The sequence below is a fragment of the Oncorhynchus keta genome, chromosome 20 (genome assembly GCF_023373465.1).
Source record: "Oncorhynchus keta strain PuntledgeMale-10-30-2019 chromosome 20, Oket_V2, whole genome shotgun sequence".
In the NCBI taxonomy this organism is placed as follows: domain Eukaryota; kingdom Metazoa; phylum Chordata; class Actinopteri; order Salmoniformes; family Salmonidae; genus Oncorhynchus; species Oncorhynchus keta.
The window spans coordinates 9,872,009-9,900,008 of record NC_068440.1 but is presented as its reverse complement, the minus strand read 5'-3'; the positions used below and the strand labels follow the sequence as shown (position 1 = coordinate 9,900,008).

Below are 28,000 nucleotides of genomic sequence, written 5' to 3'. Positions count from 1 at the left end.
GCACAGTCCAAGCTCTTCTCTGTCCTGGCACCCCAATGGTAGAACCAGCTTCCCCCTGAAGTTAGGACAGCAGAGTCCCTTCCCATCTTCCGAATGCACCTGAACCCCTTTCCTCTTTAAAGAGTATCTTAAATAATCCCACTCCTCACCTAGACCCCCCAAAACAAAATCCTGAACCAACACTTGCACTTGACCCCCCCCTTTCCTAGCTCTGACTTTGCTGATAACTACTCTATTGAGGAAAAGTGTAATACTATGCCTGTGATATGTGCTTGTCCCACCTAGATATTTTAAGATCAATGCGCTAACTACGTCGCTCTGAATAAGAATGCCTGCGAAATGACAAAAATACAAATAAAAAATGTAAAAGTCAGTAAATCGTTCATAACCACTGACTTTGGAACTTTAAGAAAACTTTTGAGTCTCTTTATGTAAGATCAGTGTAAAGACTGAATAATGTTTTTTCTCCTTCAAAGCATAATCTAAACAGTAGCCAAATCCAGCAATGATTCCACTAAAGGAGGGAATTAACCTTTGTAAATGATCTGGAAAAGCACTTTGCAGAGCCACTGTCATCTAAATCTGAAATAACAACCACCCAGATTTTAGTGCGTAGCTTCCACAATTATTCCTCATGGATAAACAGCAAAAAAACAGTAAAAGTATAGCATAAGAAAACACACCTTTTAATCTTAGCGTTTCGGTCTTACTCCAAATACTACAGCCAAGGTTAAATGATTGACAAGATGGTGCTCTCAAAATTCTCTATACATAACATACATACTGATTGAATGGTTACGGTGGCAAAAATGACTCAAATGGTCATCTGCAATATTATAAGAATTTATTCTGATCAGAACCTTGCCACATGCTAATAATACACAATTTAGAAGGGAAAAACATATCCAGATACCATCAACATACATATCAACCATTTGAGGCCGTCAATGGAGCTTGTACTAAGAGAAATGAAAATGATTGTTAATTGTGATGAATCTCTATGACTTTGACTGAGTTAAGTGTGCTGCCAGCAGGGCCGTCATCAGTAATAGATTTAGTACAGTACGCTCAATGCCAAACAGCCAATCATTGCACTTGACTCCACTGTCATAAGGCCAACGTAACACTGTCATAAACATCATATACCAGTTGTTAAAGTTATGTTATAACACAGTTATAAGATCTTATAACAACTGACTTAGCACTTATAACACCAATGCACTAGCTTGTTAGCTAACCTGAACAGCGCTTTGTGTCACCAATAAAGTATTACAGCAAGTTGCCGTTGATGCCTCGACTGTATAACATTTGCTCTGTCATCCTTATGTAAACCTTATGTAGGTGTAGGAGGTGGCAGTAAAGTCTCCACACGAATTACACAGATACTTCAGGCAATAGTACATCATCACTGTGCGGCATTAACCCAACCCATTACTCCACTTCCCTAAACAAACACTCCGTTCACGACACAACACTTTCTCTCGAACCACACACAGCAAAAGTCTAATTCCACTTCTACACAAGAGCTCTCTGAATTAGTGTGACTAAGTGGTAGCATTAATATCTTCTACCTAATAAATATGACAAATTGTATACAAATATACACCTAAAGATCAGAGATGTACTGGGGAGAGAGAGAGACCCCACTGGGCACACGCTGGTTGAATCAATGTTGCTTCCACATCATTTCAATGAAATGACGTTGCACCAATGTGGAGTAGACGTTGAATTGGCGTCTGTGCCCAGTAGGACAGAGAGGGGAGAGACAGAGAGGGGAAGTGAAACACAGTAACAAGATTGAGAAGAGAGTGAAAACAATACAGAGATACAGTAAGAGTGAGTCTGTGTGTGTCTGTTTTAGGTGTCACTCTCAAAGGTGTGCAGGAAGGTCTTGAGGGAGAGGGTCTGGGTGTAGTTCAGGGTGGTGGAGCGGTACATGTCCAGCCCTGTGAGGATCTCCACATCTCTGACCCGCGCTGTGTGCAACATCAGCAGCTCCTCCACCCACTGCGACTCGTCGTCTGAGCTCTGCAGGACCACCACAAGTCAAGATGAAATGTTTATGTACTCAAGGGTTTCTATTTATTTTTACTATTTTCTACATTGTAGAATAATAGTGAAGACATCAAAACTATGAAATAAGATACATGGAATCGTGTAGTAACCAAAAAAGGTGTTCAACAAATCAAAATATATTTTACATTTCAGATTCTTCAAAGTAGCCACCCTTTACCTTGACAGATTTGCACACTCTTGGCATTCTCTCAACCAGCTTCATCTGGAATGATTTTCCAACAGTCTTGAATGAGTTCCCACATATGCTGAGCACTTGTTAGCTGTTTTTCCTTCACTCTGCGGTCCAACTCATCCCAAACATTCTCAATTAGGTTGAGGTCGAATGATTGTGGAAGCCAGGTCCTCTGATGCAGCACTTCATCACTCTCCTTCTTGGTCAAATAGCCCTTACACAGCCTGAAGGTGTGTTGGGTCCTTGTCCTGTTGAAAAACAAATGATAGTCCCACTAAGCGCAAACCAGATGGAATGGTGTATCGCTGCAGAATGTTGTGGTATCCATGCTGGTTAAGTGTGCCTTGAATTCTAAATCAATCACTGACAGTGTCACCAGCAAAGCTCTCCCACAACATCATACCTCCTCCTCCATGCTTCATGGTGGGAACCACACATGCGGAGATCATCCGTTCACCCACACCGCGTCTCACAAAGATATGGCGGTTGGAACCCAAAATCTCAAATTTGGACAGATTTCCACCGGTCTAATGTCCATTGCTCATGTTTCATGGCCCAAGCAAGTATCATCTTCTTATTGGTGTCCTTTAGTAGTGGTTTCTTTGCAGCAATTTGACCATGAAGGCCTGATTCACATAGTCTCCTCTGAACAGTTGATGTTCAGATGTGTCTGTTACTTGAACTCTGTGAAGCATTTATTTGGGCTGCAATTTCTGAGGGTGGTAACTCTAATGAACTTCTCCTCTGCAGCGGAGGTAACTCTGGGTCTTCCTTTCCTGTGGTGGTCCTCATGAAAGACAGTTTCATCATAGCACTTGATGGTTTTTGCAACTGCACTTGAAGAAACTTCCAAAGTTCTTGACATTTTCCAGATTGACTGACCTTCATGTCTTAAAGTAATGGACTGTCTTTTCTCTTTTCTTTTTTGAGCTGTTCTCATGGCTCGTTTTTTTGCTCTGACATGCACTGTCAACTGTGGGACCTTATATAGACAGGTGTGTGCCTTTCCAATTTAATTTACCACAGGTGGACTCCAACCAATTTGTAGAAACATCTCAAGGATCAAAGAAACATCTCAACAGAATGCACCTGAGCTCAATTTCGAGTCTCATAGCAAAGGGTCTGAATAATTATGTAAATAAGGCATTTCTGTTTATTACATTTCTAAAAACCTGTTTTTGCATTGTCATTATGGGGTATCGTGTGTACATTGCTGAGGACACTTAAAAAAATCTATTTGATAATAAAGCTGTAACATAACAAAATTAGGAAAAATTCAAGGGGTCTTAATACTTTTTGAAGGCACTGTATTGTGAAATTTGAACTGACACAGAAGGCTGCAATAAATGCCATCTTCTGCTGACAACGCAAAGCTTAATACATCCTAATCAAACTTCAGAGAAATTCAGTTTAAAACTTAATGTGTAATCTGCACATTGTTTAAGTCATTAACGGGAAGGTCAGAGTTGTGTGTGAATATCTCGGCCCTGAATCAGGCCTTTTATGAGTTTGTGTGGCAAACGGTTAGTGAGAAGAGTGACAGGTAGCCTACAGAGATGGTCATCTGTATTCATTCTAAATGTCACTCCAATAATTCAGTAGGGCAAGGGATGTCCCATGAATAGAAGTCTGAACATAAGAAACTGTGGAAAAGGTTATTAGATGCAGAGTTGACTCAAGGACTGTGCAGTGGAAACAACAAAGTACTTCCCCTACACCATTTAACTGTTCCCTTGAAATTATCCTAGAATGTCATGCTAGACCTTTCCCTAAGATTCTTAAGAATTCATCAGCATGAACGTATCATGTGGTGCCAAGAGTTTGTCAAGGGAATAACGTCAGTTGAATTAGTTCACATAAATTCCAACCGTTGCCATGTAATTTCTAAGTAAATAGCTTTTCAATGATGTGGTATTGTTCTGTGAAATAAATACACACTCGGAGGTTGGATTCTATTTGTATAGAATCCTGTGATTAAAGCAACTATGGTTGAATATAGAGAGTCCCAGCCATGGGGAAGAATGGTGGAGCCAAGATACACATAACCACTCATACAGGGTCAGATACTATTTCATCCATCTAATGGTTACGGTAAGGGCTGGCAGTAGGATAACCTGATCCTTGAATCTGCGGTGAATGACCAATTCTGATGTCGTCTTCTTCAAGCAGAGAGCTAGTCAAAGACATTGTGCCCCCATGTGGTGAGAGAATTACCTTGCAGCTCTCATCATTATCTGAGCGGTGGGGTAAGAGGAAGGAGAAGACATTGAGGGGGCCGTCACACGCCTCGGCCGTCTGGTTGACATCCTGACAGTTGGTGATCACTACGTAGTAGTGGGTTGGGATCGGAGCCGAGACTCCGGCGTACCTGAGGGTGACAGTCATTAGTGGTCACTTTAATGAATATACAGACACGCACACAAACAACCCCCAAACAAAAAAAAACTGCGGGCTCTCCTTCACTGCAGCCGACGTGAGTAAAACATTTTAAAACGTGTTAACCCTCGCAAGGCTGCAGGCCCAGACGGCATCCCCAGCCACGTCCTCAGAGCATTCGCAGACCAGCTGGCTGGTGTATTTACGGACATAATCAATCAATCCTTATCCCAGTCTGCTGTCCCCACATGCTTCAATTGTTCCTGTTCCCAAGAAAGCTAAGGTAACTGGAGAAATCATCAAAGCGAGGAAACAGCGCCCTCTGTCTTAGTAGCCTTTGTGTAGCCCATGTATTTGATGCTGTCTGGTCAAAAAGAGTATAACATGATGTTGCCTTCTGTAAGATTGAATTCAATAGCAAGGGAAGCCAGCTAGCGTTTGGCTTCCCTTGATAAAAAAAAAAATTATATAATAATAAGCGAGCTCAACTCTGAATGGTCTTGGTGCAGCAAAACAAAATGTCAAGGGATGCCAGTTTGGATTCGGCTTCATTCCAATCAAATCACAACAAAGCAAAACGTCAGTCAGCTTCTGGAATGTGTCCCGCAGTAGCTAGCTATGGATGGAGATAGGGATCTAGAATTTATAGTTCAAAACGATTTTGTAAAATTGTAATTTGAGCAGCAACTGAAAATCAAGTTGAATGGGAGGCCGACTCCAAAATTGGATATTGCGCAGGGGAGAGGAGCAAGGGGTGGGACCTGATATTTCAACACTGAAAATTACAATACGACTGGCTAACTGGGAGTGCTAAGTTAAAAAAAAAATGTTTTGCTGGCCATGCCTTCTATTTGGCAAGAGCACATGTTTGCTCAACAACCCTTGGGCCACCACAGGTTTTTCTGATCGTGCAAATCTGGGCAGGTCCCTTGACCGATATGGAAAATCTAAAAAACACATTATGGCGAGCCTGAAACTAAAGCTCTTTGGTCGAGTCCGGATCAAAAAGGCTCTCAACCAGGCCGCAGTGATCAGTGTCCAGAGGCACATCGAACAGGTGAATAAAACAGAGACATTCTGAAGAAACTGTTAATCGCAGTAATATACCTGGGACCGCAGGAGCAAGCCTTCAGGAGGCATGACGAGTCAGCAACAAACCTTAACAAAGGTCATTTTGTGGAACTTGTCAAGTTCGATACTGCCATGACTGAACACTGTGGGACAAGCAACATATTTACAGGTACAGTACCAGTCAAAAGTTCAGACAACTGCTCCTGGACAACTGCTCATATTTTTTTTACTATTTTCTACATTGTAGAATAATATTGAAGACATCAGAACTATGAAATAACACATATGGAATCAAGTTGTAACAAAAAATTATTAAACAACTCATAATATATATTATATTTGAGATTGTTCAAAGTAGCCTTGATGACAGCCTTGCACACTCTTGGCATTTTCACAACCAACATGAGATAGTCACCTGGAATGCATTTGAATTAAAAGTTGTGCCTTGTTGTTACAAGGTAGGGTTGGTATGCAGAAGACAGCACTATTTGGGAAAAGACCAAGCCCATATTATGGCAAGAACAGCTCAAATAAGTAAAGAGAAACAACGGCCCATTATTACGTTAAGACATGAAGGTCAGTCAATCAGTAACTTTTAAAGTTTTTAAAGTTTCTTCAAGTGCAGTCGCAAAAACCATCAAGCACTATGATGAAACTGGCTCTCATGTGGACTGCTGCAGGAAAGGAAGACTCAGAGGATGCTGCAGAGGATACGTTTATTAGAATTATCTGCACCTCAGATTGCAGCCCAAATAAATGCTTCACAGAGTTCAAGTAACAGACATCTCAACATCAACTGTTCAGAGGAGACTATGTGAATCAGGCCTTCATGGTCAAATTGCTGCAAAGAAACCACAACTAAAAGACACCAATAAGAAGAAGGCCGGTGGAAATCTGTCCTTTGGTCTGATGAGTGCAAATGTGAGATTTTTGGTTCCAACCGCTTTGTCTCTGTGAGACTTTGAGTAGGTGAAGGATGATCTCTGCCTGTGTGGTTCCCACCGTGAAGCATGGAGGAGGAGGTGTGCTGATGACACTGTCAGTGATGTATTTAGAATTCAAGGCACACTTAACCAGTATGGATACCACAGCATTCTGCAGCAATACACTATTCCATCTGGTTGGGACTATAATTTGTTTTTAAACAGGGCAATGACCCAACACACCTCCAGGCTGTGTAAGGGCTATTTGTCCAAGAAGGAGAGTGATGGAGTGCTGCATCAGATGACCTGGCCTCCAAAATCACCTGACCTCAACCCACTTGAGATGGTTTGGGATGAGTTAGACTGCAGAGAGAAGGAAAAGCAGCCAACAAGTGCTCAGCATATGTGGGAACTCCTTCAAGACTGCTGGAAAAGCATTCCAGGTGAAGCTGATTGAGAGAATGCCAAGAGTGTGCAAAGCTGTCATAATTTTTGGCCTCACAGAACCGCTGTTGCAGGCCCTGTAGAGCAAATCTCTTGATGTAAGACATTCGTGTGTACGGGTTGATAGTACACTGAATGCATTGAAAGACATTAGAAGTGATGCAAAGTTTCAAAGGATATATATGACAACACTGATCAGACTGTTGAATGGAAGATGAAAGACGCAGCCGTGGCTGAGATGACTATGAACAGGGACTCAACCACCAGGACAATGCTGACAATGACCCAGGCTTCCTGGACAGATACCAAACGACTGTACTTTGAAATACTCTATGGAATCATACTACACATGACCCAGAGGTTTGCTAACAAGAAGAGCCTCGACTTCTTCTGTGTTATTGATCATGGGTCATTTCCCGAGGACTCCAAGCAAGAGGGGTTTCCTGACAAGAGTATTCACACAGCTGTTCAAGACGTACCCATTCTTTGACAACCAGAGGTTGAAACATTTGCTGCAGGTAGTCTATGCTGATGCCGCCTTCCACAAACCACCAGGTGAGCTGCTGCAATCACTCGTGAAAAATGACGTGACCAACACTTTACCCGAGGTATGCAAGCTCCTGAAACTGATGATCACCATCCCTTGTTACAAGTACAGCTGAAAGGCCATTTGAAAGGCCATTTTCCTATCTGAAAATGATTAAAACCTGCCTAAACAATAGCTGTGGACAAGAGAGACTCACACATTTTGCAAAAATGTCAATGGAAACGTGTGTTGCATGAACTTAAGTCCAGCGGAGTACTTGACCATTTTGCCAGCATGAAAGAGAGGAAGGTGAGTCAACAAGTAGGGTGAGTCAACATGTTTTTCTCTTTGCACACACACACACACACACACATGGATTGATAGGACTATATAGTTTACAGTGTTTTTAAATTGCCATTGTATTAGACTAGGCATATACTTGATGTTGTTGAAATGTTGTTTTTTAAATGGTTTCTGTTTTCATCTTTGCTGTAAGAGGATCAATGTCTATATGCTTACAATTTCTGTACCATGTTAATCATTATTTTAGCTCGGTTGAATTCATGTTTGCCGCGAGATGGTAATACTTAACTATTTCTCTAGTCTGGACTGTGGGAATATATTCTACACAGGTTTATTCTAACTCGCAAATATTATTGTGATGAGTGTGAATGTGAATGTGCTCGTTGAGATGCTGCCTCCGCCAGAAAGGCACTGTCCAACTTGAGGTGCTGATAGCGGAGGCCGCACTCTCCGGTAACTCTCCGTGGTCCTGAATCAATATTTAGACTGCTCAGAGTCTGTTTTAATGCACATCTTGGGGTTACCACAAGTTAACATCAGTATTCCGGGGGGCTTCTCCCTAAAGTTAGCCTACAACATGTCAAAGTTGAAGTGCATTGGAGTTGTATTTCCCATTAGGCTATTATAATCTTGCTGCTTCGGAAACATTTTAGTAAGGATGTAATTCGAGCGAACCGATGGTCAAATGAACTTTTACAGCTAACTTTAACTTTCATTTCACCATGCTGTGTAGGTCATGTAACTGTTTGTTACATGCAATATTAGCTTTGTGGACTTAAACAGGACAGAAGTTGCTCTCCGGGTTTTAACTGTGATGAAACACAAATGTATGTGGTTGAATTTATTACGCCACTGTGTGACACTTGTCTTTTGGAACTGTCCATGAAACGATGTCGGCTATGGTTTATCAGCCTTATATTGGCTATCACGGTGCTGTACAAATGCATTTCTAACAGGTTATAGTGAAAACAACGCAATTATTACAACACAGGTTGTAAAAAATAACATTGATTTTACCCACACATCGCTACAATGTAAAAGGAGATATCATAGCTAGATGTACCAGCCAGTAAAAAAACGAAATACATCCAAATGAATCCAGATCACTCCAATTGAACAGCCATAACTAATTGAGCATAAAAATAGAATAACACAAAACATGATCCCCTTTGTTTGTAACATCTTACAAAGGGTATCATCTTGACCTGTCACTAGGGCTGGGAATTGCTAGGGACCTCACGATGCTATATTATCACGACACTTAGGTGCCAATAAAATATGTTTTGCGATTCTCAAGATACTATATGTATCGGGATTTGATACTGCGATTTCATTGCGATTTGATGTTATGAACATATTGAACTTTGCTTTAGAGAGAAAAGACAGAGCATGAGAAAACAAGTTTTGATCAGTCAGGAAATTAAAAGGGCTGAAAACATGTGGGCTCACTATTTAAAAAGAAGACGGAGAACAAACTATAGGAGGAAAAATACTGGAGTTTTGGCGCAGGCACAGCCGACTAGTGCCAGCTAGCTCTATCTATCGCTACCTACAGTAGCAAAATCGATACTTGGAATCAAATATCGATATAATATCGTCCCAAAATAATACTGCGATATGAGACTTGCTTCAGGAAACTAGGCATATGTCGCACTTCACTACTTCACAGGAGAGGCATTTGAATGGAAACTTATTTTTTTAATCAAAATGCGTTTTTGGTCAGAAATGCCTGGAACATGTATACTTTCATGTGCTTTAATAACAAATGTGTATTCTATACGTAAATACGAATAAAAGTGTTAAATTACGAGCCTAGTTGGTCTAGCCACGGAAAAAGGCTGGAACCTTCCCGCTAGCCATGATTGGCAGAGATAATGTTTGGGCTGCACATGCCGGGAGATGAGTATGGATTGGTCTGCCATGTAGTATGCTTCTGTCTATAACGTGAACTGTTCAGTATGTGTTGATAGTCCTCTCCACAGTGTCATTTTGAAATATATAACGTTAGCCATCGAGAACTACAAAAGTTTTGCTACTTTTCTCAACAACATTGATGCACTGATTTTAGCAGGCGCTATTGACACTGTCAGTATGAACCGGAGTGATTTGACACAACTCTGGCCAAAAAAAGATGTAGCTACAAACAAAAACATAGTTCAAATGGGTCAGGTCTGCTGTGAAGCGTTCACCCATCTATACGGGTAAGAGTCTAGCTACATTTTCAGATATTATAAGTTTCAAATTTTGTCAGAAAGTTATTTTCTTTGAATGTTGAAGTGTACTGTTCGTTCGCTAGCGAACGTTAGCTTGCTGGCTCGCTAGCCAACGTTACGTGTATCATCTGTGTAGTAATATTATTCTAATCAGAAATCGATTTGCATTACTAGTTATAGCCTAATGTTAGCTAGCTAACATTGAACCTAGTTGTTAGCTTTAGCTACCTGCAGATTTATACTACAGCTATGACAATGTTTGTATTGGTAGTAGTACGAATTGGGATTATGCCAATTCATTGTTTGGCTAGCTAGCTAGCACCATGTCTAAACAAAAGGCTCCACTTTGCCAGATGATTACATGATCCATCAAATTAGCCAGGTGTGTCTAGGGGTGATTAAGGCCATCTATTGTATTTAATCAACATGTGTACATATCTAGACAATAGTGACCCCTCCACTTAGCTAGATGTGGCCGGGGGGTGGTTATAGCATTTCCTTGACATGACCCATCAATTTAGACAAGTGTGTCGGGTGAGCATCGTCTAGTAATTATACAAAATTTATAAAACATTTAATCTGGACACTTCCTGTTTTTGATATGGCAAATAGGTAAGTAACCATTTCACTGTACTATTTACACCTTCTGTATCCTGTGCATGTGACAAATAAACTTTTGATTTGATTTGATATAGTGTGTGTTTACCATTGATGTCATGCCCTGACCTTAGAGAGCCTTTTTATTTCTCTATTTGGTTAGGTCGGGGTGTGATTTGGGTGGGCAGTCTAGTTTCTCTGTCTTAGGCAGCTGTCTATCGTTGTCTCTGATTGGGGATCATACTTAGGCAGCCTTTTTTCCACCTGTAGTTTGTGAGATCTTGATTTTGTATAGTTTGTGTAGCCTGCAGAACTTTACGTTTGTTTTGTATTTTGTTGTTTTTTGTTGTTCATTTTAATAAAGTAAGATGTTCGCCTACCACGCTGCACCTTGGTTCAATCCATCTCTAAACGATCGTGACAATTGAAGAACATGACCTGCACCAAAGCCAGATTGGGATATAGGTAAGGGCTAGATAAAGTGTGATTTTACCTGGAGTTTTTCCTTATTGTAGGCTACTACTTTTACCACTATAATCTAGAAATATTTGGTTGTTTACTAAACTACTCACTTAGTTTAGCACATGGCCACACATGTGAATCCTTAAAGAGATGGGTGGGGCTAAGGCTTAAGATGGTGTGAACGATGCTGAATGGGTGTAGACCAAGAAGAGCTCTCCATTAGGTGTAACAAAACTTTCAAGTGTCATTTTCTCAAAAGTGGCGTTACAAGTTTATCAAGTTTCAAGCAGAAATACTTTCCCATTGTTCCTCAACTGCCGCAGGTATCCTAACCGAAAGGTTGCTGGATCGAATCCCCAAGCTGACAAGGTAAAAATATGTTGTTCTGCCCCTGAACAAGGCAGTTAACCCACTGTTCCCTGGTAGGCCGTCATTGTAAATAAGAATATTTTTAACTGACTTGCCTAGTTAAATAAAGGTTAAATAAAAAACTGCAGTGTACAATATACAATTTCTAGCTCTGAGTCTCCACTTTTATCCAATGTAACACCATTACAAATTTTCACTACCTGTCACCCTTATAGCTTGCACACATCGCACCAAATGTGGATATAGCGGTCATCTGCCGATCGTTCAACATGCTGTGTTTTAGGGACTACCCGCTGTAGACGTAAAATCGGTAAGGCACTCGGTCCGCAAATGACTTTCAGATGTGCTAAGTACTCTCGGCCAGCAAACGCTATTGTTGTGTCTGAGTCCTTACTCTTTGATTTTCACTGTGGTGTCCCGGTGGCCATCGTAGTTGTTGTCAAAGATGGGACCGGTGACCACGTTTATGCCGTTATTCTCCTCTGCGTAGCGCTTGAGAAGAGTCCCCTGGAGGTACCTCCATACTTCTGCAGAGTTGAAGGGAAAAGAGAACAAGGGAATAAGACAATCAACAATTGGAGAACCAAATCAAATGTTCTGCAACATTATGTGTAAATGACTTGTTGCCTGAATGCATTTAGGTCATGAACTGAAATGAATGCTTATAGCCAACCTTGGAAAATGCTCTCTATACTGCATTTGTGTATAGCATTTTGTGAATACATGTAATTAATGTGTTATTGCGCCATTTGAATCATGACAGGGCACCTTCTAAGCATTTCAAAAGCCAAAGGCTGCTGGTCTGATCTTGATGCTAATTCCTTCAAGAGGAAGTAAAAGTCATGCCCCACACTAAAAGTCCCCAGACAAGGGAACTGACCTTCACATCCTTTTCTAGTCTTTCACCACACCAGGCTTCACTGTCCTAGACTGAGGCTCTCTTTGCATGTGTGTGTGTGTGTGTGTGGGGGGAAATAATGGAGTGTCAGCCTGTCCATTCTCTCCCAGATCTGAGTTCTTCCGACTAGCCTCCCGCCTCACTCCTCCTCCCACCTCTCCCTCCACACATTAGAATGGGCAGTCCAAGCAAAAACGCAGCACAAGAGTCCAGAGGCCCACATGTACTATATATGATGTGATTGGTAACCGTAAAAGCTTTGGAAGGAAGCATCTACCAGAGGAAACAGAAAGTGAGCAACAAGGATCTCCTTTGAGAACATACAGCATAACAACAACCTTAACAAAACGCAGTGACAGATTTATTACAATTGATATAAGTAGATATCAGTGAATACTCACTTTTGAACGCAGGGTACATGGGAACAGTGTTCGTGATCAGTGATGCATCATATTTGGATTCAGAAGACATGGCCAGCTCTAGCATAGAAAATACAAATATAGACTTTCATTTACCTCCCATTTAGGCCTGGAACAAAAGCCTGCACACCATGTAGCGGCACAAAACCAGGGTCGTCTTCATTAAGCACAAAACGGATTGAAAAAGGAGGTACTATCTGAACTCCAATAAGAAATTCTTGTTTTGCTTCAGTGTGCCTTAATGAACATGACCAAGAGTGGGCAAGTGTGCAACCCACCTGGTGGATAGAGGAAACCATAGGAGCCATCAGTGTCCTGGCTGTAGGTGGTGCAGGCCTGGCTGTGTTCTAAAGCGACCCGCATGTCTGCTCTCACACACTCAATCACTGACTCAGGCTCAGGGAGGGGCATGACTTCTTCCTGGAAGGGAATATGTTGTCATTGGTAACACATAGTGAAATCCCATCGCCAAACGAGAGAGAACCGGTACACAAACAGCCAGTGTTAACAAACAGCCAATACAGTGTTGCTGTATGTGATTGGGGCCATGTCATTAGTTGGTATTTGTGTGCTGTATAGTGTCTGGGTCTGTGTAGGGTTCTGTTAGGTTAGTGTTACGCAAGTACCTATCCAGATTCTCTCCCCCCAATAAAACAAAACCAGGCTCATTTTAATACAAAATGCAATTAACCAGTTGAGTCAAAGACCAAAATAACATTTACGATCTCCCAACAGGAGTACTAATTGTTTTCACACATGCTACACCTTGCAACCACTCAAGACATTTCAAAAGAGCTTTGGAAAGATATGACCTAATGCTTCCCAAATGGTGGCTCTGGGCCGACTGGTAGGTCATAGCCAGTCACTGACCAAAGCCTGGGCTGTGACTATGATCTTTTTTGTGTGTCTATTCTGTGGGTAAGAAGAAAACTAGAAAAGCCTTATGTGGGTCACAATTCAAAAACCGTTCGGCAACCACTGATCAACGACTCAACATGACCCAGGCCTGAGGACAAGCTCTCAAATCATATGGATCGACTCATTAAATTACTACTACTAGTTTGTTGTGTTCCATGTGATGAATAGCCTACTTGTTTGGGCACTGTGAATGACGTCCATAGGGGCATGGAGAGCTCCTGGCTGTACCCACTGATGAAGTCACTGTGGAGGAGGAGGCTATACTTCGTTTGGAAAAGAACTGCTGGTCGACCGAAGGGTAGGTGTGTGGCGTCTGTGAAAATACCAGTTAATCAAGCATGTAGGGCAGTAGTTAACCTTGGCTCAAAATCAGTCATTTTGTTTTTGAATTCTACAGCAGGCTCTGTGACTATAGTATTTTAATATTGTCTAAATATTGCAAACTGGATAGTTTATTTTTATTTTTAATCTTTTGACTTACCTGAGTGTTGTTTCATTCAAAGTTCTAAGTTCTTTAGCTGGATCAATAGAAGGTCCAGAATCCCCTGGCTAGTGTTTTTGGGGGATGTAGCAATGCTAGTGGAAACTAATTGTATCAGTTAAGGCATTAGCATTAGGATTAGCATTAGCATAAGTTAGTGTATTCAAAAGCATGGGGATAAGGCGTTGGAGCTGGCTGGAGTAACTGGAGTGTGTACAATGTGTAACGCTCGGCACTACGGGTTCTCGACCAACCACATTCACGTTGTCATGGTGCAACCGAGTTGGTAAAGCTCACTCTTCAGCTTGAAATACCACCACCTGTGCCATTGAATTGCTTTTCGGTGGCTCAGCTGGCTAAGGTGTTTCAAGAGGGCACGTGTATTTGCGAGACAAAGTACGCAAGATCAATCCCCTTCAGTAGTTGACTTGTTAGCGAGGAAGCAAAGCTCTTAAGCAAGTAGCATGCCGCCTGTTTCAGTGGCTCCGTGCCCTTCATCTGCAGTCCGTTAATTTCAAAGGCTGGGGTGGCTGTGGACTGAGAGGGGCGAGTGTAACCAAGAGTTGAGTTGGTAAAGTTCACTCAGCTTGAAATACCACCACCAGCAGCATGGAATTGCTTGAATTATGGTGGCACAGCTGGCTATGGGGATACGAGAGTGTTTGGGATACAGAGGACACAAGAACAATCCCAGTAGCAGACGTGTGAGTGAGGAAGCAAAGCTGCTAAGCCACACAGTGCCACAGGTTACACGTCAGATGGTTGCTAAGCTCCTAGTCACTCAGTAATTGGGAAAGTCAGGGTGTGAGTTTAAAAAGAGTTAAAAATTTACAAAATTACAGTTTCCCCGTGAGCAGTATATGGACACGGTAAGAGAGCAAACAATGCTTTTGTTTGGTTTACCTGGTCATTAGTGTTAAAAAAACACTGATCAATAATACCGATATTAGCATTTTTTGGCGTTTTATGTCATACCTTGTCACGAGAGACTAGGCCAGTTGTAATACTTTTGAATGTACCGCTAACTGATACAATCTTTCACATTTTCAAAAACTGTTAGCCTGGAGATTCTGGAAGTTGGTAAATAACCAGCAAACAAACATTTAAATTATTTGGATTACTTCATAACACCCTAGGTAAGTGGAAAAAAAGTACACACAAAAAATAAATACTTTAAATAAACTGGAACCGAAAAAAAAAAAAAAAGAAAAAAAAAGATTGACACTTACCATTTACGTCTGGGCTGAATCTCTGATTGTTCTCCTCCACTTTGTTCTGTAACAGAGGAACAGAGACCTTAAAGTCCCAGTGCAGTCAAAAGCGTGATTTCCCTGTGTGTTATATACATTGAACAAAAATAAAAATGCAACCTGCAACAATTTCAAAGATTTTACTGAGTTACAGTTCATATAAGGAAATCAGTCAATTTAAATAAATTCATGAAATCTGTGGATTTCACATGACTAGGAATACAGATATGCATCTGTTGGTCACAGACACCTTAAAAAAAAGGTAGAGGCGTGGATTAGAAATCCACCGTTTGCCTCAAGCGGCACAACACATCTCTTTCGCATAGAGTGGATCAGGCTGTTGAATGTGGCCTGTGGAATGGCTGTGTGAAGTTGCTGGATATTGGTGGGAACTGAAAAATGATGTCGTTGACATCCGCAATCCGCTCGCCCACACAACACCATCTGCCCGGTACAGTTGAAACCGGGATTTATTCAGCGTGCCAGTGGCCATCGAAGGAGAGCATTTGACGCAGATGAGCTTCCCGGAGACGGTTTCTGACGGTTTGTGCAGACATTTTTCAGTTGTGCAAACCCACAGGTTCATCAGCTGTCCAGTTTATTAATTAAATGCCTTCACTCCCTGAACTTGCTTCTCGACTCTCAGAGTACATTGTTACAGTTGGTAGAGAAATTAACATTAAATTCTCTGGCAACAGCTCTGGTGGACATTCCTGCAGTCAGCAATCTATTTGCATGCTCCCTCAACTTGAGACATCTGTGGCATTGTCTGTGTAAAGATCAGGTTGTTTAACTTCTTATGGCTGGGGGGCAGTTTTGAGTAGCTTGGATGAATAAGGTGCCCAGAGTAAACTACCTGCTACTCAGGCCCAGAAGCTAAGGCATGCATGGTATTAGTAGATTCGGATATAAAACACTCTGAAGTTTCTAAAACGGTTTGAATGATGTCTGTGAGTATAATAGAACTCATATGGCAGGCAAAAACCTGAGAAAAAATCCAACCAGGAAGTGGGAAGATTGTAGGTTTTCAATTCTTTGCCTATCCAAGATACAGTGTAAATGTGATCCGATTGCACTTCCTAAGGCTTTCACTAGATGTCAACAGTCTTTAGAACCTTGTTTCAGGCTTCTACTGTGAAGGGGGAGCAAATAAGAGTTGTTTGACTAAGGGGTCTGGCAGAGTGCCATGACCTAAGTCATGTGTGTGGCCATGAGAGCGAGCTGTGTTCCTTTTCATTTCTAAAGAGAAAGGAATTGTCCGGTTGAAACATTATTGAATATTTATGTTAAAAAGATCCTAAAGATTGATTCTATACATCGTTTGACATGTTTCTACGAACTGTAATATAACTTTTTTGACTTTTCGTCTGGACTAAGTGCCTGCACCTCGTGAACTAAAGGCACAAACAAAAAGGAGGTATTTGGACATAAATGATGGACTTTATCGAACAAAACAAACATTTATTGTGGAACTGGGATTCCTGGGAGTGCATTCCGATGAAGATCATCAAATGTAAGTGAATATTTATAATTCTATTTCTAACCTCTGTTGACTCCACAACATGGCGTGTATCTGTATGGCTTGTTTTGGTCCCTGAGCGCTGTACTCAGTTTATTGCATGGTGTGCTTTTTCCGTAAACCTTTTTTGAAATCTGACACAGCGGTTGCATTAAGGAGAAGTATATCTTTAATTCCATGTTTAACACTTATATTTTCATCAACATTTATGATGTGTCACGCCCTGGCCATAGAGAGGTTTTTATTCTCTATTTTGGTTAGGCCAGGGTGTAACTAGGGTGGGCATTCTAGTTTCTTTATTTCTATGTTGGTGTGGTTCCCAATCAGAGGCAGCTGTCTATTGTTGTGGATCATATATAAGTTGTCCTTTTTCGTTTGGGTTTTGTGGGTAGTTTTCTGTATAGTTTATTTACTTTACAGAACTGTTCGTCTTTCACTTTGTTATTTTGTTTGAGTGTTTTGATAAATAAAAATCATGAACACTTACCAAGCTGCGCTTTGGTCTGATACTCATTCTGACGAGAGCCGTTACATGATGAGTATTTCTGTAAATTGACGTGGCTCTGCAAAATCACCGGATGTTTTGGAAGCAAAACATTACTGAACATAACGCGCCAATGTAAACTGAGATTTTTGGATGTAAATATGAACTTTAGCAAACAAAACATACATGTATTGTGTAACATGAAGTCCTATGAGTGTCATCTGACAAAGATCATCAAAGGTTAGTGATTAATTTTCTCTATTTCTGCTTTTTGTGACTCCTCTCTTTGGCTGGAAAAATGGCTGTGTTTTTCTGTGACTAGGTGCTGACCTAACATAATCGCATGGTATGCTTTCGTCGTAAAGCTTTTTTGGAATCGGACACTGTGGTGCGATTAACAACAAGTTTATCTTTAAAATGGTGTATAATACTTGTATGTTTGAGGAATTGTAATTATGAGATTTCTGTTTGAATTTGGCGCCCTGCACTTTCACTGGCTGTTGTCATATCGATCACATTAACGGGATTTTAGCCGTAAGAAGTTAATCAGCTTTCTTCATATGCAATACCTGTGAGGTGGATGGATTATCTTGGCAAAGGTGAAATGTTCACTGAGATGGATGTAAACAAATGTGTGATTTTTATTTTATTTTTTATAAATACTTTTTTTGTGCGTATAGAACATTTCTGGGATATTTTATTTCAGCTCATGAATCATGGGACCAATACAAACACATTGAATAATAGATTCCCTACATGGAACAGCAGATCGTCCCCCGTACAAAAATCAAAAAAGTTTGTTCTGAAGTGTCTGCCCTATATTTACATTTAGCAGACGCTCTTATCCAGAGCAACTTACAGCGGCAATTAGGGTTAAGTGACACTAAACAGTCTCCATTTATACTTGCATTCATCGGACATCAACCTTAGGGGTTGAAAATGGAATGGACCCCGACCCTGTTACTCAATAAAACACTTTGAGTTGGTTCCCACTCATGACCTCCCCACTGACCTCATTGTCACAGCTACATCCCAGGTCGTAGGTTGTGGCAGAGGATGTGTCAGAGCTGGTGGGAGCGGTCACTTCCTCTGGCATGGTGGGTGTGAAAGGAGGGGCTTTCAGCATGTCATTCAGACTGCCATGGGTTCCATTGTTAGGGGCAGGGGTCAAGCCCAGGAGGTCTGAGAAAGAAGGGCATATGAGATTGATTTAGTATGGAACAAAGTTTCCACTGAAACGTTCAATTTCCTAGTTGAAATATTTATTCTAAATATCTGGTGCCAAGGAATAAGCTCTTAATAGCACTTAAGGAAAGAAAGAAATCGTACCGCACATGACATTGTACAACTCAATACTTTCAAATTCTGCCACTTTTGTCTGGAACATAAAGCTTGGTCCGTAGCCCAAAAAGATTGTCTATACAGGGAACAAACATTGGAAACAATGTAAACACAAGCAGCTTGATATCTGGAAAATGTTACAATTATATAATTTTGATTTTAAGTGGTTTACCCGCATACTGTTGATCTTATTGTCAAATCCGTGGTCACCAAAGAAACCACATCTCCCAGGATTCCTCCTGTTTTCAGGCACTTTCCTGCATCACATAGATTATACGAAATAAAAAGCATTAGACAAATGCCAATTTGTCCCCAAATTCCACTTTTTAACTTAATCTAAACTCAGCAAAAAAGAAATGTTCCTTTTTCAGGACCCTGTCTTTCAAAGATAATTCGTAAAAATCCAAATAACAAATATCTTCATTGTAAAGGGTTTAAACACTGCTTCCCATGCTTGTTCAATGAACCATAAATAATTAATGAACATGCACTTGTGGAACGGTCGTTAAGAGACTAACAGCTTACAGACAGTAGGCAATTAAGGTCACAGTTATAAAACACTTAGGACACTAAAGAGGCCTTTCTACTAACTCTGAAAAACACCAAAAGAAAGATGCCCAGGGTCCCTGCTCATCTGCGTGAACGTGCCTTAGGCATGCTGCAAGGAGGCATGAGGACTGCAGATATGACCAGGGCAGAGAGACAGGACGGACAGCTGATCGTCCTCGCAGTGGCAGACCACGTGTAAAAACACTTGCACAGGATTGGTACATCTGAACATCACACTTGCGGGACAGGTACAGGATGGCAACAACAACTGCCCGAGTTACCCCAGGAATGCACAATCCCTCCATCAGTGCTCAGACTGTCCGCAATAGGCTGAGAGAGGCTGGACTGAGGGCTTGTAGGCCTGTTGTAAGGCAGGTCCTCACCAGATATCACCGGCAACAACTTCGCCTATGGGCACAAACCCACCATCGCTGGACCAGACAGGACTGGCAAAAAAGTGCTCTTTACTAACGAGTCGCAGTTTTGTCCCACCAGGTGGTCGGATTCGCGTTTATCGTCAAAGGAATGAGCGTTACACCGAGGCCTGTACTCTGGAGCGGGATCGATTTGGAGGTGGAGGGTTCGTCATGGTTTGGGGCGGTGTGTCACAGCATCATCGGACTGAGCTTGTTGTCATTGCAGGGAATCTCAACTCTGTGCGTTAAAAGGAAGACATCCTCCTCCCTCATGTGCTACCCTTCCTTCAGGCTCATCCTGACATGACCCTCCAGCATGACAATGCCACCAGTCATACTGCTCATTTTGTGCGTGATTTCCTGTAAGACAGGAATGTCAGTGTTCTGCCATGGCCAGCGAAGAGCCCGGATCTCAATCCCATTGAGCACGTCTGGGACCTGTTGGATCAGAGGGTGAGGGCTAGGGCCATTCCCCCCAGACATGTCCGGGAACTTGCAGGTGCCTTGGTGGAAGAGTGGGGTAACATCTCACAGCAAGAACTGGCAAATCTGGTGCAGTCCATGAGGAGGAGATGCACTGCAGTACTTGTTGCAGCTGGTGGCCACACCAGATACTGACTGTTACTTTTGATTTTGACCCCTCCTTTGTTCAGGGACACATTATTCAATTTCTGTTAGTCACATGTCTGTGGAACTTATTCAGTTAGTCTCAGTTGTGGAAACTTGTTATGTTCATACAAATATTTACACATGTTAAGTTTGCTGAAAATAAATGCAGTTGACAGTGAGTGGATGTTTCTTTTTTTGCTGAGTTTAGTTGACTTGATAGTACTAGTAGTGTAGAAAAATACAATACTTGGCAATGTGCCACTTTCTCTCCATGAGTAAGTGGACATCCTCAATTCTGCGGTTGTTGGCGTAGTGAAGCCGTTTTGGTAGGTGTTGTTTCAAGTAAGGCTTAAAGTGCTGGGTTGGCATTTTACACTGTAAAACAAGGTCATTACATGGAGTCCGTGATCGCTTATGTAGATGACTTACAGGAAGTTCTACACAGCCAGCAAAATAACTAACAAAAACATAATAATTGTTTTGTTTCGTAAATGTTTCATGTGTACTTACTGTAAGATTTGCCACAACTACTTTTGGGTCGTCTGAAAAATTGTAAACATAAAAAAGTAAAACAGCTATATAGGAAAATATGTACTAGAAAGAAAGAAAGATGCGTGAACACATTCTAGTTCACACATCTATCCAGCTATGTCCATTCTCTTACAGTACTGTGTAACTCACAGGTGGTTGACTTGGGATCCCGGGCCCGGATTCTCCCAAGAGATCCAGGGATCAGATTGATCTCGTCCACGTTCACAGGATAGGTACTGAGGAACTCAGTCCTTTCACAGTGGGCCTCCTCCATTCCTAGGGGCAGAAAGAGACAAGTTATTTTTATGTAATTTATTTAATCAAAAATTAATTTACATTTTATTTTATTTAACTAGGTATGTCAGTTAAGAACAAATTCTTATTTACAATGACGGCCTTACGCATAAGCCAATGTTAGTAAACATTTCCCATGGAACAAAAGTCGACATGGGACTTCACAATAACTTCATTTAATGGTTCCAAAATGTTTTTCTGGTTGCAGACATCAAATAACAAGATTACAACAAGGTAAATATGTATTTTTTCACACTGTTATCAAGACATCAGGGAAAACTGTTTTTGTGTTATTGGGACAGTTAACCAGAGTAGACATAGGCTCCTTGTGGCCCGTTGTTCCATACCATGGTCTCCAACGACGATGACGTTAACGCAGCGGTGTAGGTTCATCTGCTTCAGGCCGTTCATCAGCTGACCAATGACATTATCAATCTCCCTCAGGGGGTTGTCCAACTATAACACACAAAGGTTACTACAGTAAGCCATACCTCAACAACAATCTCTGGAATTTGTCATGTGTGGTTCATGACAACATTTGACCTGTATTTACAGTATTAATGTGTAAAAATGCGTAAATATCACCAAAGTTAGAGACCGCAACATGATTTTGCTCTTTATCCCCTTAAGATGAGTTGACCTTATGTGAACCCCTCCCCCACAACACCCACCCCACCCCATAGCAACCATCAACTATCTCTGGCCTAATCTCATCCACCAGCCGGCTCTCTCTCTGTCGAACCAATTCGGGACTGGGGACGAGGTTATGTCTGTCCCAATCAAAGGAGCTCACCTCGTTGCTGAAGGGTCCCAGTCTGTGTCCGAATGTGTCGGGCTGCTCTGAGTGGACAGCGTATACATAGGGCCTAGAAATATCACACAGACACACAGCTCAACCTCTGACCTATTCAATACAGTACAGCAGCTTGATTCTCCTATCTATTAACACTCTTATAAGGCTGAGTAGCTTAGTCCCTCTCTGAGTCTTTTGGGGAAATTGGTGGAAGTGAGGTTGGTGCAGATTGATGTTCATATTTAATGAGCATTGGGGAAGAATATCTAACCTCTCATCGTCAGGAAGACTAAGCCAACGCAGGATGGTCAGGATTCTCCTCTCCAGTGGAATCACCCTGCAACAACAGACTTGTCAGTCAAGTATACTTGCAAGTATCTCATGACTTAGTTCTAGAATAACTACATGTTATGAGGGTACATTATTTTGCTAAAAGAAATACCAACCAAAGTGTTTGCCTGGCAGTCTAACATGTGTTTATGCTAATTAGTGCAACTCGCTAGCAAAACAAACTGGGCTCTAGGCTACCATGCTTTGGAAGCTCAATGGCCAATGTGTCTGATTGCGTGGGGGGGTGGGCATTGTTTGTATGGATGTGCCACAGGAAGGACCAGCCCCCTCGTCATTATTAGTTAATAGATGTGCAAATGATTTGCACTATTTCAGTAAAATCACAACTTATTTGCATGTATTATCCCTTATTATCATCTTTATATTAAGTTTCACCACTCAGTATTAATGTTTTATAAATAATGAATGGTCTTGGTTTGTTAATCAACTGATCAATTATTTGTTGTGTCATTTTGCCCTAACAGGCCACCGTCGTTGACGGTCAAAATAGCCATTGACAAAGAGACCACGTTAACTCACCACGGCCAGAAGAAGGTTCCTGCCTTCACCCCTTGCTTCTCTGCAGTGATCCAGATCTACAGATACATGGAAACAGGTATTGTTCCAAGCACAGATATAAAACATGAGGCATACAGTATGCAACAACAACAAAAAAACATTAATTTATTATCTTATCCTTTCCTAACCACTTGATGCTGCTCCAAGTTACCATCTTACATTAGAAATGTCATTGTGATTCAGCAAACCTTTAGTCTATTTCCCTACGTTTAAAAACTGTGTAAGCGAGAAGAAATGGACAGTGTCTGTGCACTTACAGGTTGGCCACCCCACCAGCGGTGGTTCAGTTTCTCCCTCCCCCTCAGGCTGAAGTTGGCGTCAAACACGGGGTCATGCATGGAGTTGCCCACTATTCCATGAGACTCGGGATATAGCCCCTTGAAAACATCACAACTCATAGATATACCAGCGAAACATAATTGACGAAGATCTGTATAAAAGTTGTTACAATGTTATTATAATGCATAATGTAACATGTTGTTACAATGTTATTATAATGCATAATGTAACATGTTACAATGTATATGAATTGGGATCCATCTAATTGAAAACACATTTTATTTCAAGTTTCAATAAAACAGTGGTATATTCATATGGACATGCATCGGAATAAGTAACCATACCGTGGCAAGAGTATACAAATTGGGGAAAGTTTTGGAGGGGTACACTGGTCGCATGTAGGGTGCATGAGTGCCACATGTTCCTATATGGAAAGAAATGAGCAAATGATCAATATATTATCAGTAGCCTAGAATCATTCATCACACTGCATGAAATCTAAAGTGAAAGCACCTCACTTCAACTCATCCATTCCGGTTCTAAAATCTAATAGTAGCGTAGAGGAGAGGAGAATGTTGTTTTATTCCTAGAGACTTCTGCCTCTGCATTGCTTGCTCTTTGGGGGTTTTAGGCTGGGTATCTGTAAGGCAGTCTGTGACAACTGCTGATGTAAAAAAGAAATGTATAAAATACATTTGATTGATATGTAACTAAGTCGCTTGGGTTCCTGACTTTGTCTGCCTTCAACAACAGTATAGCTACACTATGGCCTATCTAGTGTCAGGGTGTGAGTGGGAGTGACTTACTCAGTTTCTCCATGTTGGGGATCACCGCTTTGCCCTTCTTCATGTAGGAGTCCCGGAACCCATCCACCGACAGCATGATCAGAGGAGGACGGATAAAACTGGGAATAAGGACCAAATACTCAAAAGCTGTCATGGAAAAGTAGCTGTTGATGGGATGTCACTTGTTTAGTTTACACAAATGAGATCAGAACCATATGGCCTTGTAGTGTTAGGTCAAAAGGTGTCCACCGGGCTACTGGTTCCAGTCCAAGTTGGAGGCGACTGCTGTGCTGCTGCCCCTTTCCCCCAGACCATAAAGCCACTGTCACTGTTTCTGAGGATAAAATCATTAACGTTTATTGAGTTTTTGACTTACCCTGCAGGACATTCAGGGCCTGTGATCTCCTCACACTCATCGTCCACCCATTTAGTGTCTCCTGCAAATAGGAGAACTTGAAAAGTTAAAGTCTAGTGCAAGTCTGCAAAAGTCTGTTGCCGGTGCATTGGAATTTGATTCAGAAGAAGAATTTCCCTCACACTGCTTGTTGCAAAGTTTCACTTCTTCATTTTGAAAGTATTTGGATGATCAAAGCTTGTCAGAGTGTGAGAAGAATAGAAAACATGCATGCAATGTAGAACCCTCAAACTCAACTCGGGACCTCGAAGACAGTTTCACTGCGTCTTTTTCACTGTTGCCCTTTAATCAGGGACTGATTTAGACCTGGGACACCAGGTGGGTGCAATTAATTATTAGGTAGAAACAGAAAACCAGCAGACTCTGGACCACGAGTGTAAGAGTTGAATACCCCTGATGTAGAATGTGAAAGTTACTATGTATATAAGAGACTCATAACTTTTTATAGGTTCATTGTAGTGTAAACAACAGTGAAACTAATGCACTTCTGCAGTCCAAAGGGAAAATGCACAACAAGAACCCAAAGCCCAAATTCTACTTTTCCTTCTAACCGACTGCCTTCTCATTTGGTTCCAATACGGAATGAACTGACCTAAATTCACTTTCTTCAAAAGCCTTTCATACATCCCGAGTTCGAGTGTGTACCTTTGCAGAGGGCTTTGTAGTTAGTGCAGCAGTCTCCTCTGGCCAGACAGTCTTCTGAGCAGTGGCAAGCGTGGTCATCGTTTCTCGTCTCCCCACAGCGATCTTCACTGCACTCAAAGCTCCCCGCTGCACCAGGGAAGGGACATAAGAGTCTGTATTCACCATCAACAACTAGCTACTACAAAACCATAGTCATGACTCATGCACACACACAAAATCAGATAGCAAATTCCATATCAGCCATTGTTTAATTTGGTGTACATTATTTTTAACAGTAGTGGATGGTTATACTCTGTGCATACTGGGGAATATAACTGGGTGGTTCGAGCCCTGAATGCTGATTGGCTGAAAGCTGTGGTTAATCAGACCGTATACCACAGGTATGGAAAAACATTTATTTATACTGCTCTAATTACATTGGTAACCAGTTTATATTAGCAATAAGGCACCTCAGGGGTTTGTGGTAATTTTGCCAATATATGTATCACGGCTAAGGGCTGAATCCAGGCACTCTGTATTGCGGGTATACAAACCTGTTTTTAAACAGTGCTCGTCGAAATCTGAGCAGCAGCTGTAGTAGGTTTTGCACAAGTTGTCACATCTGCAACCTGGCGGTAAAGCTTCCTCCAATTCAAAACATCTGCCCTTACATGATCCTGCGGAGCTAACCCACAGGGAGTCTGAGAGAGCTGGGACAATAGAACACAATTAGCATCAGCGCTAACGAGACACACCGACACACCAACAAGTGATTGACACAGCGTCCATGGATGTGTCCTTAATATGGACACCATACTCGCTGGCAAAGACTTCAGCGTGCTGAAGACGTAGCCTGGTAAACACAGTTTGTGTGTGCTACACATAATAGGCTATGGCATCGTGACGACACAAATGACCACGGCTAAAGGCAACCAGGCTGCAGGAAATGTTACGTCAATCTTAAATATTGGGTTACCACTGTAAGTCTATTAGACTACTGTTCCAGAAAAAAGGTGCAATATGAAAGAAAAGGTACAGTGGTGATGCCGATGAACAGTTTCCATCCTTGAACGGACAAAACAGTTCCATTACTCTCTATTTTATTATACTGTAATAAAACCATTATTAGTCAACTGTGTCAGAGCAGGAAAGGCCAAACGTCAACACATCGATCCACGTCTCACTTTTGGTTTGGGGCGGAGATCCCGCATCTTCTCCAGGTCCACTTGCTTGAAAGACATATGCCACACTAACACTGGATCCCGCAAGGAGTGCGAAGAGAACAACTGCCTGAGAATAAGAGATAGACGTCACCCTGAAGCTGTTCACAGAATCAAGGAGTCAAGCCTAGAACATTAGGTAATCCACCTGATGAATTCAAACAAATCCCCAAATCCTTTTTTACTGGTACAAAAATACCAGTTATATACTGTGACAACTTAGATATGTGTACACTACATTCAAATACATTCAAATACTCAAGCTGAGCATGATTTAGCCTACACTGTACAATTGAACCAATGGAATAGTCCCAAAAAAATCAAGTGCCCTTAAATAGGGTAGTTGAAAGCATTTGACCTATAGCCTATTTTTGACTCAGGTCTGATGATAACACCATCCTATTGACAAATATTCTGTTGTTACTAGTGTGTGTTGAGCTTGAAATATGATCAAACAAACCAGAGTGTCATTGAAGAGAGGAACATAATATTGTTACCCTTGAAGTACTCCTTTACAACTATCACAACTAGTGATTGCCTTTTGTTATTCCATAAGCAGCCCACGGTTTGAAGTTTGAAGAGAGGTTTGTTTTTCAATTGGAGGATAGACAAGCTGAACGTATGTGTAACTTGATTATCACGGCAAAATATTTCATACACAAATATCGCTATTTGAAAACGATCCCCTTGTTTATTGTCTTTTTGAAAGTTATTGACAATGGTTTAAAATAGTCCAAACAAGCCCTTTATGTTCACAATCGTTGTAATTTGATCCCTGATTAGACCACCCTGTGTATTTTTTTTATGCTCAGGTCTATGTGAAATTGTCCAAAACAAAAATCTTAGCAGATACTGATATTTGTGTCAGTGAAGAGAAAACTTAAATGAATGTGATTCATTATATAAGCTAATCAGTCTGAGCAGACGATTCCTGTCACTCATTGATTGCATCGCTATTGATTCAAGTTCATCTGAACTGCTGCACTTAAAACGATACATCTGACACATAGTCAGTCCTATTCAGTTTCAGTTGAAACATTTACTCTGAAATAAATGCTGGCATCAATTAAGAAAATGTAAAATAATGTGTTGCAGAACATAACCGAGCCTTACATGACTATACAAAATATTAATCACAAGCCAATTTAGCATGTTTACTTGCCCGGGTAAACAAGTGCGTGTGCCACTATTTACGGACTGTATGTAGCCTACCGACAATTTGGCTATTGTTTATTTTTCGTAGTTAATCCATTATGCACAGGATGAATCATTACACACGTTGTATTATAGCTCGCTTGCAAGATCTGGACGCCTGTTGCAAGGACGCATTTAGCATTTTGTCAGGTTGCCCAAAAGATATCCAAGAATTTCATGACTACATTTCAGAATACAACAATTATGAAACAATCTTACCGTACCAATTTTCCCAGTAACATGTTCCAAATAGCGTATCCTCTTAGTGCATTCTTCAAAAGTGTCAAAAAAATGGTGGGCAAAGTCCACCCTGACCGTTCTGAATCGATGGACAGGGCGCTGGGGTTCAGCGCTGTTCAGTTGTCTTGCTCAATTTGTTTTTTTTGCTGCAAACCAATGCGGATTAAGTAATGGTGACAGCTGCGCTCTGGTACAATGGTGCTGCTGGCAGATGATCTGTTAACCACAGTCAGCACTAAACTGTGGGTTCACTCCTACGCACGACCCGCGCAATGACGGAGGGAGAGAGAGAGACGCTCA

The 28,000-nt window shown here is 41.4% G+C and overlaps 1 protein-coding gene across 1 annotated transcript; it reads right to left on the bottom strand.

Moving 5' to 3' along the window:
• Nucleotides 1–665: 665 nt before the first annotated feature.
• LOC118399349 (ectonucleotide pyrophosphatase/phosphodiesterase family member 2) lies at nt 666–28,000 on the bottom strand. Its single transcript, XM_035795361.2, has 25 exons — nt 27,685–28,000; nt 26,231–26,336; nt 25,601–25,756; nt 25,068–25,193; nt 24,384–24,444; nt 24,029–24,126; nt 23,567–23,646; nt 23,201–23,320; nt 22,905–22,960; nt 22,306–22,371; nt 22,035–22,107; nt 21,589–21,697; nt 21,098–21,223; nt 20,927–20,958; nt 20,664–20,791; nt 19,015–19,099; nt 18,831–18,918; nt 18,514–18,683; nt 15,478–15,523; nt 13,941–14,080; nt 13,128–13,269; nt 12,832–12,909; nt 11,927–12,059; nt 4,463–4,616; nt 666–2,028 (listed from the first exon to the last, which is right to left on the bottom strand). The coding sequence occupies exons 1-25, from the start codon at nt 27,700–27,702 to the stop codon at nt 1,858–1,860; spliced, it is 2,562 nt and encodes an 853-aa protein (XP_035651254.1). The 5' UTR covers nt 27,703–28,000; the 3' UTR covers nt 666–1,857.